Source organism: Gadus morhua, chromosome 15, assembly GCF_902167405.1.
Source record: "Gadus morhua chromosome 15, gadMor3.0, whole genome shotgun sequence".
NCBI classification, from domain to species: Eukaryota; Metazoa; Chordata; class Actinopteri; order Gadiformes; family Gadidae; genus Gadus; species Gadus morhua.
The window spans coordinates 2,842,384-2,859,017 of NC_044062.1; the positions used below are offsets into that span (position 1 = coordinate 2,842,384).

Below are 16,634 nucleotides of genomic sequence, written 5' to 3' on the forward strand. Positions count from 1 at the left end.
GAGAGGACCTCATGTTGAGGAAACGAAATTTAACATTCAAATAAACCAAAGCCACCCGATGTGGAAGCAGTTCTATCTTTTAGGTGAGAAAATAATCCGCATTATAGAACAAATAGTCGGACAGACAGTTACAACTAGGTGAGTAAAACAACACAACTTTGAGGAGTAGTTAAAACCTCTTTTCCTGTTATTGAATATGATATCTATAATTGCTCAATACATAAACCTTGTCGTCTGTTTCTAGGAATGGCCTGTGCTAACACTTCCTGGTCTGAAGAGAACTTTTCATGTTCCCTCTGTTTGGATGTGTTCAACAGTCCAGTTACCACCGCATGTGGACACAACTTCTGCAGAACCTGTATTACAAAGTTCTGGGATGAACAAGTCCAGTACAAATGTCCTGTTTGCAACGAGATTTTCCATACAAGACCTGATTTACGGGTCAATACCTTCTTATCAGAGCTGGCTGCTCAGATTAGAACAACCGTACGAGTAAAAGAGCAGCCTTGTGTTGAACCAGCAGAAGTTCCCTGTGACGTCTGTACTGGGACCCAGCTGAAGGCCGTGAAGTCCTGCCTAATTTGTTTTACCTCTTTCTGCCAAACCCACCTGGAGCCACATCAGAGAGTCGCTCGCCTGCAGAAACATCGGCTGGTCGAGCCTATGGACCGTCTGGAAGACAGGATGTGTAAGAAACACGACCGACTTCTGGAGCTCTTCTGCCAGACTGAACAGGTGTGTGTGTGTCTGTTGTGCACAGTGACAGACCACAAGTCCCATCCTGTTGTACCTCTAAAGGAGGAATATGAAGTGAAGACGGCCCAGCTGGGGAAGACGGAGACTGACGTTCCGCAGAAGATCCAAGAGAGAAAACAAAAGATTAAGGAGATCAAAGACACAGTGGAACTGAGCAACAAAGACGCAGACAGAGAGATAGCCCATGGTGGGCAGGTCTTCACTGCTCTGATAGGCTGTGTTGAAAAGGGCCGGGATGAATTCAACCAAACGGTTCAAGAGAAACTGAAATCCACAGTGAAACGAGCTGAAGACCCCATCAAAGAGCTGGAGCAGGAAATAGAAGATCTGACCAATAGAAGCTCAGAGGTGAAGCGGCTCTCACACACTGAAGACCACCTCCACTTCCTCCAGACCTTCAGATCCCTGAAGGATCCTCCACCCACCAGGGAGTGGACCACGGTGGAGGTCCGTCCTCCGTCATACGAAGGGACCTTGATGAGAACCCTGGATCAGTTGGAGGAGACACTGAACATGGAGATGAAGAAGCTGCCTGATGATGCTGAACTGAAGAGGGTCCAGCAGTATGAAGTAGATGTGACTCTGGATCCTGATACAGCTTATCCCAGTCTCATCCTGTCTGAGGATGGGAAACAAGTACATGATGGAGATGAAGAGGAGGAACTCCCAGACAACCCTAAGAGATTTACAGAGTATACATTCGTTCTCACAAGGCAGAGCTTCTCCTCAGGGAGATTTTACTTTGAGGTCCAGGTTAAAGACAAGACTGAGTGGTGGTTAGGAGTGGCCAGAGAGTCCATCGACAGAAAAGGTGAGACAGAGTGGACCCCTGAGACGGGTTACTGGACTCTTTGGTACTCCGAGGATGGGTTGGTATTTAGTGATGACCCTGATGTCGATCTCCCTCGGAGAGCTGAGCTCCAGAAGGTGGGGGTGTTTGTTGATTATGATGAGGGTCTGGTCTCCTTCTATGATGTGGAAGCCAGGGTTCACATCTACTCTGCTACTGGCTGCACCTTCACTGAGCCTCTCTATCTAATCCTCGATCCAGGTGATCATGAAGAAGGTAGAAACTCTGCCCCCCTGATCATCTCACCTGTCAATCAAACAGACTAGGACCTTTGTTTGATAATAAAATAATCAAACGACCAAAACAACTAATGTTGTTTCCTGAATTAGAATAGAATTAGAATCTCTACTATGTGAGATCTGAGAGATCTGCATTAATGTCATACTGCTGTCATTTAACGAGGAGAATATTTTTAAGAATTAACCCTGTAGTTGTGTATTATAACCCTTAATAAAGGGTTATATTACAGTTCATTTATGTATCTGTTTTCCCTTTATTTATTTTACATGCTTAAAGATATAGGGCCGATTGAGAAAGATATACAATTTGTTACAGTTATGTAGAACATGTTAAGAGGATTAACATGTTTTAATAATAATATTTTTTTTTAACGTTTCTATTGGTTTTAACTTCTGAAAATGTATTGACAAAACAATTCAATGTTCTTAAACTTGTGATTTTAAGAAAAAGAAAAGGAAAATTTTGTAATGTTTAGGCCTACATTATCATTGTAATGGATCATTTCAGGGGAAAAGATACATTCCAGTCCATTATTGTTCAGTATAAATACTGTTTCTGTATTAAAAAAAGTGTAATACAAAAAATAAAATTGTTTAATTGTAAAACCCTTATTTTGATGATTTCGAGATTCATGTAAAAGTTTGTAGTTGAAATTAATCTCCAATACAGTATACAACAACCCAACATGTGTTACACACTTACACAAAGGTCACAGTGACTACATGTGAAGATACTCTCCATGCGTGTGAGTACCGTGACTTTGTCTTGTCAGCTCTCCTCTCCTCTCCTCTCCTCTCTTCCTCCTCTCTCTTATCTATACTCTTCTCTCTATCTCATCTAGGATTGTGTTAGTTATTGTCGTACATTACGCATTAAGTGCGTTCAGATGTCAAAGGTCACCCCATTGAGATTGGTGAATCTAAAATAGATGTAGTACAACAGCACTCCCACTGGGGGAGCTGCACACCTTGGATGTTTTGGAGGATCACCACCTTTTATGGGTCTCTTCGATTTTACAAGGCTTGAGGAACATGGTTCACTAATTAATGCAATCAAATTAAAACATAATCTCCTTAATCCAGGAAACGCGAAACCTTTATGGATTTCTCGCTATTGGAAAATGCCTTGTAAACTCTCTGTCGGCATGTTTAGAACATGAATCTTTAGAGTAAACGTTTAGTAGACAAAGCTGTTGCGAGTGGATGATCGACCAATGAGAGGACAGAGAAGGTGGAGAGGAGGAGGAGCATGTGTGAGAAGTAAATCACATACTTTCACTTTTACTTTATTTTGATTGTGCGTACTTCCGGTCCCAGACAGGAAGTAGTGGGGCCTCTGTGCCAGATGTGTGTTTGAGTCGGGTGTATGTGTGTGTGTGTGTGTGTGTGTGTGTGTGTGTGTGTGTGTGTGTGTGTGTGTGTGTGTGTGTGTGTGTGTGTGTGCCATGCCTGTGAGTATACCTCCACAGTCTCCTGCAGCGTCCTCACAGCCCTCTCCTTCTCCTGCAGCATTAACCGGAGTGCAGGGTCCATCTCTGTGACGTCGCGCTCCAAGGCCTTGGGTTTGCTGTCCAGCAACAAAAGAAGCCCCAAGCACTGACGTTAGCGGAGCTAGTTGTTCTCTTCTGACGTAAAGGGATTCTGTTCAGTAAATACCTGCCATTCACCGGGAACCTTTGGATTCTTTTGCTGCCCTCCACGGCTTTCATCTGAGCCTGAATGAGGGCCTCCAGTACATGTGTTTCTGACGAGCACAGCAGACAAAGCATCAGAAGAAGGCCCTGTCGCTGAGTCTGGGAACCGGACCTTCTCACAGCAGTTGGAACATGGAATGACCAATCGGTGCACAGCAGGACGGCTGGACCCCCCCCCCCGCGCTCCACACTACGGGGGCACCAGAGGAGCACTCTCCTTTGACATTACCTATAGAAGAACCCCCCCCCTCAAAAAGCCCAACAGACCAATCAGTTTCAGGAACCTTAAAAACATCAACCCAGTCCCCATGACTACTGACCTCCTCCGTCTCTCGCTGCCAGCCCCCCTTCAGTCACTGAATCTGTGGATCTCTACAGTTCATCCCTCAGCCCCCTCCTGGACCGCCATGCCCCAGTCCAGCCCAGAACCGTCCCCTTCCCACGCTCAGCCCCCGGTACACCAGTGAGCTACGACTGCTGAAGAGAACGGGGCGTGTCCTCGAGCGGCATTTAAGGACTCAGGACCGGCTGTTCACAAACTAGCCTAGCGGGAACATCAGAAGGCCTACAGCGAGCCCCTCAGTGACACGGCCCCGGTTCTACCCCCACATGATCGACCTCAGCCCTGGTAACTCCAAGCAGCTTTTATCTACCGTACATCATCTCCTCAAACCTCAGCCCCCTTCACTCAGACAACACGCAGCCGCCGTGCAACAGCTTCATCTCCTTCAAAACGAAGGCTCAGACTCTCAGTTCGGGACTCTCAGTTCGGGACTCCTCATTTGACCTTGTCTTCACATTTTTAGCATCCATTTTCCATATTTACCGTATATAGTTTACTTTGAAAACCAATGTGTTTCAGTCACTGTGTAAATAAAAAAAAAGGGGAATTCCTTCATCCAAACAGTCTTATTTCCTTTCATCACTTTAGTGGTTCAGAACTGCATTATTTAGCCCACACTGCCATCTATTGGCTGAGACACGCAACAGCATAGTAACTAAGAAAATAAAGGTCACAGAATCTTGGACAGAACAAAAGAAAAATCATGAATAATATAATACTACATAATACTACATTCACAACAGTTTTGTCTTTAACTTAGATTAAAAGGTTAAGTTATAAACAATTTATTTCTTCTTTAGAATGGAATAGAATAGAAAGCTTTATTGTCATACCAAGTACAACGAAATGCAATGAGCAGCTCCATAAAAGTGCACACATGTTATTGAATATATAATATATAATAATATACAAAAGCAATAAATAATATAAATAAATAAATAGCTAAAAATGTAAATACACAGTCAAACTTCAATACACAGTAAAGACCACAAACAGACAACAAACATCAGTGCAGATCTGAGTTCAGTATGGTGACAGCTTTGGGAAAGAAGCTGTTCCTGAGTCTATTTGTTCTGGCCTATATGGACCTGAAGCGCCTGCCAGAGGGCAACAGGTTGAAGAGATGGTAGCCGGGGTGGGGGGGTCCTTCAGGATGCCTCTGGCCCTGCTGAGACAGCGGGAGCCGTAGATGGTGCTTCAGGAAGGCAGAGGGCGGCCAGTGACTGCCTCTGCAGTCTCTTCCTGTCGGCCTCCGTGCAGCCTGAGGGCCACACTGACACAGCGCAGGTCAGCAGGCTCTCGACGGTGGACCGGTGGAAGGTCACCAGCGGCCGTGTGTTTAGATGCTCCCTCCTGAGCGCCCTCAGGAAGAGTAGCCGCCGCTGGGCCTTGTTGACCAGCGCCGAGGTGTTGACCGACCAGGAGGGATCAGCAGAGGACGTGGACTCGCTCCACACCGTCACCGTTGATGTACAGGGGGGGCAGGGGGGGCTCTGCTCCGTCGGGAGACCAGGATGAGTTCCTTGGTCTTGGTGATGTTCAGTGCCAGGTTGTTAGAAACACACCGCTCACCAAGTTTAAACTTTAAGAGCTAGAGACGAGTTTAACGGAGGATAAAATGTTACAAAAGGTCTGTGCTTTTCTGATAATAAACCAGCAGACTGTTCAAATATATACAATAGATGAACATGGATGGAGTAGCTCTTATTGTGGCGTCGCGTGTGGTGCTGAGGGCTCTGAGGAGGCAGGGGATCTCCCTACCCGTGTGACGGGGCCTTGATGCAGCCGCTCTGGGGCTGGGAGAGGACCGGCAGACGCAGCCTGGAGCATCATGAGACAGGCCGAGGTGGTGACCCATCTCGTGGGCAAGGGTGGTCGCCACCCCGATGGCGTTATCGGTACGATCGGTTATTTGGATAACCGTGCTGCTGTACTTCCACAACGAGACTCGTAGTGGGAGTTATCTCAGCCATGGTTGAGAAGGAATTGGGGGAAAGGAACATTGGCTCTGGCTCCCTGAAGTACATGAACCGCGACATGGAGGAGAAAGGGATTGTTGCCCGCGCTTGTCTCCCGCCGGAGCCCCGCTGCCCGCTGCCCACAGCGCGGCGGTGGTGCCTCGGCAGCGGGCAGCGGGGCTCTCTGCCCCCACGGGGCTCCGTGACCCCCGAGGGGACAGAGAGGACACTGGAGGTCAGACTGAGATGTCCGTTTAGTGTCTGGGTGGGGTGTTAGGTCCCCCAGACAAAGGGCACTGGGTTCGATCTCCACTGTCTACTACCAAGCTGTAGGCGTCCCTTTGATAGACTCCTCATTCCTACCGGCCCCTTAATGACTTTATAGGTATTCACTAAGTTTCGTCTGAATTGCTAAATAGTAAAAAGTACAGACAATTCTCATTCAATTTAATGAAAAATAAAAGTATAGATGTTTTTCTTTATGGTTCTATCCTATCCCTAACTCTGTTCACAATAATTGAGAGGGATTCATCAGTTCCAGAGTTTTTTGGTATATTACAGCAGTCCTCGTCAGAAGCCATGCATGCCTGGTCTCAGTACCATCGCATTGGTAACGTGAGCAGGTGATTGGGTCACAGATCTTCAGGGACGGTCCAACACAGACCTGACGGTGCTATCAGAGGTCGTCTGGGTCTCCCTTCATGCAGTAAACCATGGATTCTGATCAGATGGGGATTTCCCCTGAACACAAGACACTTTGGGAACGCTGAACTCACTTGATTCCTGAGCAGAGGTCGATACTGGCAGTGTTATGTTATTATGTGTGTGTGTGTGTGTGTGTGTGTGTGTGTGTGTGTGTGTGTGTGTGTGTGTGTGTGTGTGTGTGTGTGTGTGTGTGTGTGTGCCATTACCACATATATCCTTAAACACTGTCTAACCCCTCCCTGTTCCATCACCAACTATATCTGTCACAACTTCAGCAAGGCTTTAGTTTATCAGTTGTCTGTTTCCTGTTGTGCCACACTAACTCCTGTCATTTCAGACTCTGCCATCCCCTCCTGCTCTGCATTACCTGCTGTTTTCATTCACCTGGCCGGCCCCACCCCCATACTCACCTGCTCCTCATCAGCTAATCAGCCCCTCAGTATATGGACCGGTCCATTTCCCTCAGTTCTTTGCCAGATTGCCTAGTGCAGGGGTCGGCAACCTTTTGTATCAAAAGAGCCATTTTGGCCCATCTCCCGCAAAAAAAAAAATTTTGGAGCCGCAAACTTTTTAATTCACCCCCTCCCCCCTCCGGAGACGCTAACGCTGCGCACCGCACAGACATTTTTTGTGACACTCTGTAAAAAAAAACGAACTTTAATGCTGTAAACCCTTCTCGCTCAGTATTCGTTCGTGCAATTGGCTGTCAACGGTGGATGCTGCTGATTGGCGGCTCACTGGCATGTCCCGCCTCCTGCCAATGGCAGCATCTAGGCCACTTCCTGATGCCAGATGCCAGTTAAAGATTTAACTCCTACTGGGATTAGCCACCTGCAAATCAACGAAGCTTTGTCATTCACTCCCCCCCTCACGGTAGCGCAATTGCGCATTTATTGCGACCTCTCGTTTAGTTGACGATATATATAATTTTTTTTTTTTTTTTAAGAAAACTGCAGGGAGCCACGGCTGAGGGGCCAAAGAGCCGCATGCGGCTCCGGAGCCGCAGGTTGCCGACCCCTGGCCTAGTGTGTTACCTAGCTCTCCTGCATCTTCTCATTCTGATTCTGAACCTGCCTGTATATCGACCTGCCTTTTTGGACTTTGGACCGTCCTTTTTGCCTGCTCCTACTGGATAGACCTGCCTACCGGATTGACCTGCCTCCTGGATTGACCTGTCTCCTGGATAGACCTGCCTGTTTGGACTTTGGACCTTCCTTTTTGCCTGCTCCTACTGGTTTTATTTGCTACACGGATTGACTACCTGGTTTGACCTCTGCTTGGAATAAACACTGTTCCTTCACCTGAACTGTTTCTCTTGTCGTGCTATTGGGTTCTCGTCTGCCATTTTGTGAAACCTGACGATATCCTTAAACACTGTCCAACCCTTCCCTGCTGCTGTTAATTTGCATATAAATGTAAAACACAAGGAGGGTTTACATATGAGGGCGGGCCGTCGGTCCACAGCCACAACAACAAAAGTTAGAATTTGTATTTATTAGTCTCTTAATATTATTACTTCACTATCATTAATATTATGCATTTTGATTTCTCCATGCAGTTATTAAGGACTGTAATTTGACAAGTAAAGGAATATTTGTATCAGGAAGGGGGGGGGGGGGGCGAGGTTATATCCCCACCATACTGTTATAAACAATACATTAAGTCTTCCGTCTTATAATTTGAGAATTTTCTAGGTAAACCTATTTGTAATTCAGTGAAATTAACTGCCGCACGGCTGCAAGTGTTTGTTGGCTCTGACTGAAGGTGAACTCGTCGGTCCGGTCTGCCCTATACCCAGGTCACATGACTCTTAGGTTTTATGATGGTAGAATCTGAGAGGGAAGCCTTGTATCACTACCAGTGTTAACTTAATATGAAATAACATTTTTTTTCCCGGACTCACTGTGTCCAGTCTTTTTAAGGTTGAACATATTTGAATGCTGCAAAGATGAGAACGTATCAACGCATTGTAAGCAGCCTTTAAAGGGCAACTTCACCCATTTCACATAAGCTTTGTATTTTTAGAACCCCCCGCATATTTTTGAATGGTCTAGCATCATTTCCTTATTTTCTGGAGAGACTGGAGAGATCCGTATCGATCTCCAACACTTCCTGTTTTTTATGACGCAATATGACGATTTTTGCGTACAAGAAAATAGGAAGTGTAAGAGGGGACAGACCTATTAGAGCAGTGCCAGTGGGTGGGACTTCACCAGCAGAAACTAACATCCTCTGAAGCTAAGATAACAGAGGCTGTTGATAAAACTGAAGTACATTGGCGGAGGGTACTCGATCTGACATAGAAGATGGCTCCATGCAAAAGTTCACCATTTCGAAAGAAATAGACGAGGGCTGCCGTATTTTCCGCACTATACGGCACACCGGATTATCAAGCGCACCTTCAATGAATGGCCTATTTTAGAACTGTTTTCATGTATATGGCGCACCGGATTATAAGGCGCATAGAATAGAAGATACTGCAGTCAAACGTTTGACTGGGGTTGCGTTATGCATCGACCAGACCGAGCTGTGCTAAAGGGAATGTCAACAAAACAGTCAGATAAAGTCAAACTTTATTAAGCGTTCTGACAACTCCGGTCACTCCCATGGTAACGATGTTCAAACGTTAATGTGCATATTAACAATATCTCATCAATATCAATATCTCTTAACAATAAGCTCACTTTTTCAGTTCATTCCCCGTCTACGAATCCCTCGAATTCTTGTGTGTCCGAATTGAACAGTTGGGCGAGTACGGCATCCAACATGCCCGGATCCCTCTCGTCATTATCCGAGTCAGTGTCGCTGCTGTTGCCTGGCAGTTCAGTGATTATTCCTGCCTTCGTGAAAGCTTAGACCACAGTTGAGACTGTTATATCAGCCCAGGCATCCACGATCCATTGGCAGATAGAGGCGTAAGTCGCCTGGCGCTGTCTCCCCGTCTTGGTGACGTGTGTTCGCCTTCTTGGCCCCGTCCACACAAAGCCGATTTTTTGGGTGAAACCGCATAAAAAGACGCTTTTGGTGGACACGGGCTACGGCCACACCAAACGCGTGTAACGTGCTTAACTTGAAGCTTGATCATTGTGTGTCACAAAAATGGTTCAACGCGCCAACGCGCCTGTGGCTGCGCTGGATTTAGGAGTCCGAGGTAGGAAACCCAAATGCCGCCGTGTTTGGGTGCATGATAGAGTTTAGATCGGGTTAGATTAAATAATGTCGGATATAAATAACAATAATCGGGTTAAATAACTTCACATGGTGTGTCTGGTGTGTTTCCAGCATTCGTAGTGTTGATCAGCAGATAGTCCGCCAAGACGTTGAGGTTGCTTAGCAACCAGAGACGCTGTCCATGCAAGTGAATGGAGCGTTCCCTCTTCGTCATAACTATCAAACCAAACATCCTTCACATTCAACGAGCGAACATTATGAAATTAAAATGCACATTTCTCGCTAAAAATGTTTACATAAACGCATTTAATTGCGTAACTATGTTACTATTTCCACCCAGAATAAAGAAAGATGTCGGCCGTATGCTTCTGTGCAAGCGTCACTACTCTAGTGACGTCGGTTCAAGCTCCACGCTGATTTGTTCCATTAGTAGATGGAACAAGGAGGTGTCCGATAGGCGGAGATGATCAGCGGGAGTGGCCGCCAGCGAAGCTGTGCATGGTGGGAGTTGTTGTCTTCAATCCACAAGCGCCAAAAAGTCACTTTCTGCCTTTTCTCGGTCAAGACTGCACCAAAGTAGAATTTTATTTTATTATTCGACTACATATAGGACCCAATTGCAATACATATTCATGCCTCCACCGGTGAAATGCTCCTTTAAAGAATGCTTCAACATTCAGGGTGTGTACCGTGGGGGCGGAGCCAGGTGTTAGGGGAGGGGCCAGGTGTAAGGGGAGGAGCCAGGTGTTAGGGAAGGAGAGGAGAGGACGTCATGTTGAGGAAACGAAACTTACGGTTCATAGAGACCAAACCCAACCGATGTGGAAGCAGTTCTCTCTTTCAGGAGAAAAATAAAACACATTTTTGTAAAAAATAGTCTGACAGACAGTAACAACTAGGTAAGTAAAAGCACACAACTTTGAGGAGTAGTTAAAACCTCTCTTCCTGTTATTGAATTAGAAATCTATAATTGCTCAATACATAAACCTTGTCGTCGGTGTCTAGGAATGGCCTGTGCTAACACTTCCTGGTCTGAAGAGAACTTTTCATGTTCCATCTGTCTGGATGTGTTCAGCAGTCCAGTTACCACCGCATGTGGACACAACTTCTGCAGAACCTGTATTGCAAAGTTCTGGGATGAACAAGTCCAGTACAAATGTCCTGTTTGCAATGAGATTTTCCATACAAGACCTGATTTACGGGTCAATACCTTCTTATCAGATCTGGCTGCTCAGATTAGAACAACCGTACGAGTAAAAGAGCAGCCTTGTGTTGAACCAGCAGAAGTTCCCTGTGACGTCTGTACTGGGACCCAGCAGAAGGCCGTGAAGTCCTGCCTAGTGTGTTTTACCTCTTACTGCCAAACCCACCTGGAGCCACATCAGAGAGTCGCTCGCCTGCGGAATCATCGGCTGGTAGAGCCTATGGACCGTCTGGAAGACAGGATGTGTAAGAAACACGACCGACTTCTGGAGCTCTTCTGCCACACTGAACAGGTGTGTGTGTGTCAGTTCTGCACAGTGACAGACCACAAGTCCCATCCTGTTGTACCTCTAAAGGAGGAATATGAAGTGAAGACAGCCCAGCTGGGGAAGAGAGGGGCTGAAGTTCCGCAGAAGATCCAGGAGAGAAAACAAAAGATTAAGGAGATCATAGACACAGTGGAACTGAGCAACAAAGACGCAGACAGAGAGATAGCCCATGGTGGGCAGGTCTTCACTGCTCTGATAGGCTGTGTTGAAAAGGGCCGGGATGAATTCAACCAAACGGTGAAAGAGAAACTGAAATCCACAGTGAAACGAGCTGAAGACCTCATCAAAGAGCTGGAGCAGGAAATAGAAGATCTGACCAATAGAAGCTCAGAGGTGAAGCGGCTCTCACACACTGAAGACCACCTCCACTTCCTCGAGGCCTTCAGATCCCTGAAGGATCCTCCACCCACCAGGGACTGGACCACGATGGAGGTCCATCCTCCGTCATACGTAGGGACCTTGAGGAGATCCCTGGATCAGCTGGAGGAGACCCAGAACATGGAGATGAAGAAGCTGCCTGATAATGCTGAACTGAAGAGGGTCCAGAAGTATGAAGTAGATGTGACTCTTGATCCTGATACAGCTCATCACAGACTCATCCTGTCTGGGGATGGGAAACAAGTACATGATGGAGGTGTGAGGAAGAAACTCCCAGACAACCCTAAGAGATTTACAAAGTATATATTTGCTCTCACGAGGCAGAGCTTCTCCTCAGGGAGATTTTACTTTGAGGTCCAGGTTAAAGACAAGACTGACTGGTGTTTAGGAGTGGCCAGAGAGTCCGTCGACAGAAAAGGTGGGACAGAGTGGACCCCTGAGACGGGTTACTGGACCCTTTACTACTACAAGGATGGGTTGGTATTTAATGATGACCCTGCTGTCGATCTCCCTCTGAGAGCTGAGCTCCAGAAGGTGGGGGTGTTTGTTGATTATGATGAGGGTCTGGTCTCCTTCTATGATGTGGAAGCCAGGGTTCATATCTACTCTGCTACTGGCTGCACCTTCACTGAGCCTCTCTATCCATTCCTCTGTCCATGGTTTCATAAAGGTACAAACTCTGCCCCCCTGATCATCTCACCTGTCAATCAAACAGACTAGGACCTTTGTTTGATAATAAAATAATCAAACAACCAAAACAACTAATGTTGTTTCCTGAATTAGAATAGAATTAGAATCTCTACTATGTGAGATCTGGGAGATCAGCATTAATGTCATACTGCTGTCATTTAACGAGAAGAATATTTGTAAGAATTAACCCTGCATTTGTGTAATATAACCCTTTTTAAAGGGTTATATTACACTCCATTTATGTGTCTGTTTTCCCTTTATTTATTTTACATGTTTAAAGATATAAAATTGGTTGCAGTTATGTACAACATGTTTAGAGGATCAACATGTATCTATAATTTTTTTTAACAATTTTAATAAAAAGAAAAGGCAAACATTGTTTGTAGGCATGCATTATAATTGTAATGGATCATTTCTGGGAAATAGATACATTCCACTCAAATACTGTTTTTGTAATAAAAAAAAGTGTAATCCAAAAAATAAAATTGTTTATTTCTAAACCCTTAATTTTGATGATCTGAGATTGATGGAACGTTTTAAAAATTGAAGAAATGTAACGGTTTATTAACGGTTTGTAGTTGGTGATCCAGTAAATTAATCTCCAATTTACAACAAAGTCACTAGTACCATGACTTTGTCTGGTCAGCTCTCCTCTCCTCTCTATCATCTCCTCTCCTCTATCTCTCTCTTCTTCTCTCCATCCTTACCTCTCTTCTCTTCCTCCTCTCCCTTCTCTCCTCTCCTCTCTCTTCTTCTCCTCTCTCTTATCTCTGCTCTCCTCTCTATCTTATCTAGGATTGTGTTCATTAGTGTCGTACATTACACATTAATGTTTATGTTTATTATTAATTAATGTTATGGAGGAACAACAGCTTTTTGTATCTCTTTGATATTACAAGGCTTGAGGAACATGGTTAAGGGGCGGTGTGTGCGTTTGTGTGTGTGTGTGTGTGTGTGTGTGTGTGTGTGTGTGTGTGTGTGTGCGGTGTGTGTGTGCGCAGGCGTGCGTGTGTGTGTTTGCAAAGATGTTCACGTGTGTCAACAATTACAATTATTGTTTTTAATATTGTTGTGGATTATCTGTTGCCAGTCTACAGCCCATTTAGAACATTGGAAACATATTCCTCACATTTAAATGAAGTTAAGTTAAGTTAAGTTAAGGTATCCTTTATTCTCTGTCTCTGCTCTTGACCCGTCCGGGAGCTGGTGAACACACACACACAGAGGAGTGACCTCGTCCACACACACGGGGGCACACACACACACGGGGGGTACCCCGGCGTTCCCGGAGCAGTGGGCGGCCGCAGTGCAGCCCGGGGGCTTCAGGTGCCTTGCTCAAGGGAACCTCCTCTGTGGACGAGGACGGAGGAGAGTGCTGCACAACTACTCCCCCCGTCCACATAGCTCACCTACCGGTCGGGACTCGACCCGGACACCCTCCGGTTACCGGTCCACCTCCTTAACCAGTAGCCCCCGGACGCCCCGCGGATGTTCAGAGGGAGGGGCGGTATATAGAAACACTGAGGAGCCCTATCACAGATAACATGTTTAGGGAAGTGAAAGTCCTGCTCTGAGGGAGCTAGTGTGCTCCGTGTGCGGAGGGCTAGTGAGGGGGCAGAGGAGCAGAGAGGATCCCGAGGAAGGCCCAAGCCCCTCCAAGAGGTGGAGGACCACCACAGGGCAACACCCTCCCCATGTGGAGGCTCTGGGGGGGCCGGAGGACCCCTCTGAGGCCCGTGTAGACCCCGGGGGGGGCGGGACACAGACGGAGCTGACAGAGGACTCAGCTCGTCTGGAGGTGTTGAGCGCTCCGACCACAGCTCCCCCCGTATCTCCTCCTCCTGCAGGACCCGCCTGACGACCTGCAGCACAGGTCAGACAGATGGAGGGTTAGATATGAAGGGCTGAACGGAGGGATGGATGGGTTAATAGACTCAATAACGGTCTGGGTGGTCTCAGCCGACTTTGACGCTCTGTACGAGGAGCTGCAGCAGCTGGGACAGGGAGGCTTCGGGAGTGTCTTTGCTGGCTGCCGGAAAGAGGACCGTCTGCCTGTAAGAGTGACGCCACAAAGCCACACTCTGTGGAAGCACATACGTGTCTGATTCACGGCATCCTCTGTTAAACACTAAAGCAGTGAGCTTGTGTCTTTGTTGCTTAGGTCGCTATAAAGCACATCCCCATGGCCAAGGTCACAATGACACAGAAGGTGAGTAGCTTTAATCTTGTTATTACCTACAGTAATGTTACGACTCTGCTTATGATGGCGATCACATGCTCATGTTGAATCAATCGACCTGTTGGGAGGACGGCCGTTCTCCTGGTCTTGGCTCTGTAGCCGAGACCAGCTGGGTTTGAGTGTTTCAGGACTAGCTCCCTCTGTCTGTCTACTCTCTGTGGTTCAGACGGTTGAAGGGCGGCTGACGGACTTCCCGCTGGAGGAGTCTTTGATGCTGAGGGCCACTGAAGACCGCCCGGACCCGGGGGGCCCCGGTACCGTGGTCCTCCTGCTGGACTGGTTCCAGCTGGACCAGGAGCTGATCCTGGTCCAGGAGAGACCCAGCGCCTGCGTGGATCTCCTCTCCTACATGGAGAGCAAGGGGGGCAGGCTGCAGGAGCAGGACGCTAAGGTGTATGGGGCTCAGCCTGGACGGGGGTTCAGTTCAGCCTTCATGGGGCTCCAGGCAGGGGGCCGGGACCACCCAGCATGATGGACACATCCAGATAGTAGTGTGGTCACTGTTCAGGAGGATGACGTGTGTGTGTGTGTGTGTGTGTGTGTGTGTGTGTGTGTGTGTGTGTGTGTGTGTGTGTGTGTGTGTGTGTGTGCGTGTGTGCGTGCGTGCGTGCGTGCGTGCGTGCGTGCGTGCGTGCGTGCGTGCGTGCGTGCGTGCGTGCGTGCGTGCGTGCGTGCGTGCGTGCGTGTGTGCGCTCTCTCTCTCTCTGTATCAGATGATTCTGCACCAAGTGGTGGAAGGGATCCAAGGGCTCCACTCCAGAGGCGTTCTGCACCGCGACATCAAGCCTGAGAACCTCCTGGTGGAGACAGGCTCCGGGACGCCCCGGGTCCGGGTCATAGACCTGGGGTGCGGCTGCCAGCCTGCCACCCAGGGCTGGACTGGGGACATTTTTCAGGCCGGGCATTTTTAACCAAGAGCAGGCCACCACCAGGTATTGACAGGGAAAAATGTAAGCGCGCTGTGTGACAGCGTGGGTTTTTTCCCAAACTGCTTTTGACATGCGTACCCCTTAAGCCTTTTTGTCACACCATGAGTACCCCTTCACTCATGCAATGACTATGCTGCACACATTCGTTAATTTATCCACATACCCCCTGCAGTTTGCTTGCGCACCTCAGGTGGTATATGTACCATATACCCCTTGTTGGGAATCACTGCCTTAAACGATCAATGTGCACTAGGAGACACAAACATTTTAACACTATGAGAAGCATTATGAAAAGTTCTCCCAAAATACTGTTAGGCTTATCAAAAGTATGATCTATTGACCGTAGGTCACATTACTTTTTAGACATGTCATTTCTTTCAACCTTGTTACTTAAATTTAAGTAAAGGAATTATATTAAAAAATATTAATTAATTCATTTTAGTTAATATAATTATAATAAATGTAATACTGTAGGCTAAACTATGAATAATATATCATTACTTGTGTGATACAATGCATTATTAAAGCAAGAAATGACTGGATGACTGTACCAATGACTGGATGCAAAGGCTGACCTAAAATTGCAATACACAAAAAGGCCACAAGATGTTTATCTCACTACAAGCTACAAGTAACAGCAAGGATTTCTCTTATTACCAATTTGTGTTGCTATTCAACAGTCAATACGAAATAAAATGTTAGGTGTGTGAAATTATGCCAGGACTTGGAAAGAATAGGATTTTAATCCATTTAATTTTGAATATAAAATAAAAAGTGATGACACACATAACAATTGAAGTTAAACACATATATTTACAATGAGTCAATAATTACTTAACTGTACAAAATAAAATAAATTGCTTAACTTAACAAATCACTTAACTGTACAAAATAAATAGAAAAAATAAAGTAATGATAAAGGGCAGATCTGCCAGTTTAACTTGCATTAACTTGAATTGACGTTAATGTGGCCTGCATTGAAGTTAACGTGGCCTGCTACGTTAGACGCGAGTTTGGCATGAATAAAAAAATAAATAAAAGGCTTCAGGCCACCGGGCATATGCCCGCCATGCCCTATGCCCAGTCCAGCGGTGCTGCCACCACAACAGCGGGGTGTATTCAGAGTTCAGCGGTGAGCTTTTCAACCTCC

The 16,634-nt window shown here is 46.6% G+C and overlaps 3 protein-coding genes across 3 annotated transcripts in view; 2 read left to right on the top strand and 1 right to left on the bottom strand.

The window, feature by feature from the left end:
* LOC115560125 (E3 ubiquitin-protein ligase TRIM39-like) overlaps positions 1-2,008 on the top strand; it is a 33,162-nt gene extending 31,154 nt beyond the window's left edge. The window contains exon 2 of the mRNA XM_030379447.1: positions 245-2,008. Within this exon, the coding sequence (XP_030235307.1) occupies positions 247-1,872 (1,626 nt within the window). The 5' untranslated portion in view covers positions 245-246 and the 3' untranslated portion in view covers positions 1,873-2,008. The remainder of the gene's footprint in view (positions 1-244) is intronic.
* Positions 1-3,642, bottom strand: part of LOC115560157 (uncharacterized) — a 28,664-nt gene extending 25,022 nt beyond the window's left edge. The window contains exons 1-2 of the mRNA XM_030379485.1: positions 3,502-3,642; positions 3,307-3,412 (exon numbers count right to left, since the gene is read on the bottom strand). Coding sequence (XP_030235345.1) covers positions 3,307-3,412; positions 3,502-3,614 — 219 coding nt within the window. The 5' untranslated portion in view covers positions 3,615-3,642. The remainder of the gene's footprint in view (positions 1-3,306; positions 3,413-3,501) is intronic.
* Positions 3,643-14,527: 10,885 nt separating this feature from the next.
* On the top strand, positions 14,528-15,466 carry LOC115560325 (serine/threonine-protein kinase pim-2-like). Its single transcript, XM_030379713.1, has 2 exons — positions 14,528-14,946; positions 15,269-15,466. Exons 1-2 carry the CDS (start codon positions 14,767-14,769, stop codon positions 15,464-15,466), a joined length of 378 nt encoding a protein of 125 aa, XP_030235573.1. The 5' UTR covers positions 14,528-14,766.
* Positions 15,467-16,634: the final 1,168 nt, after the last annotated feature.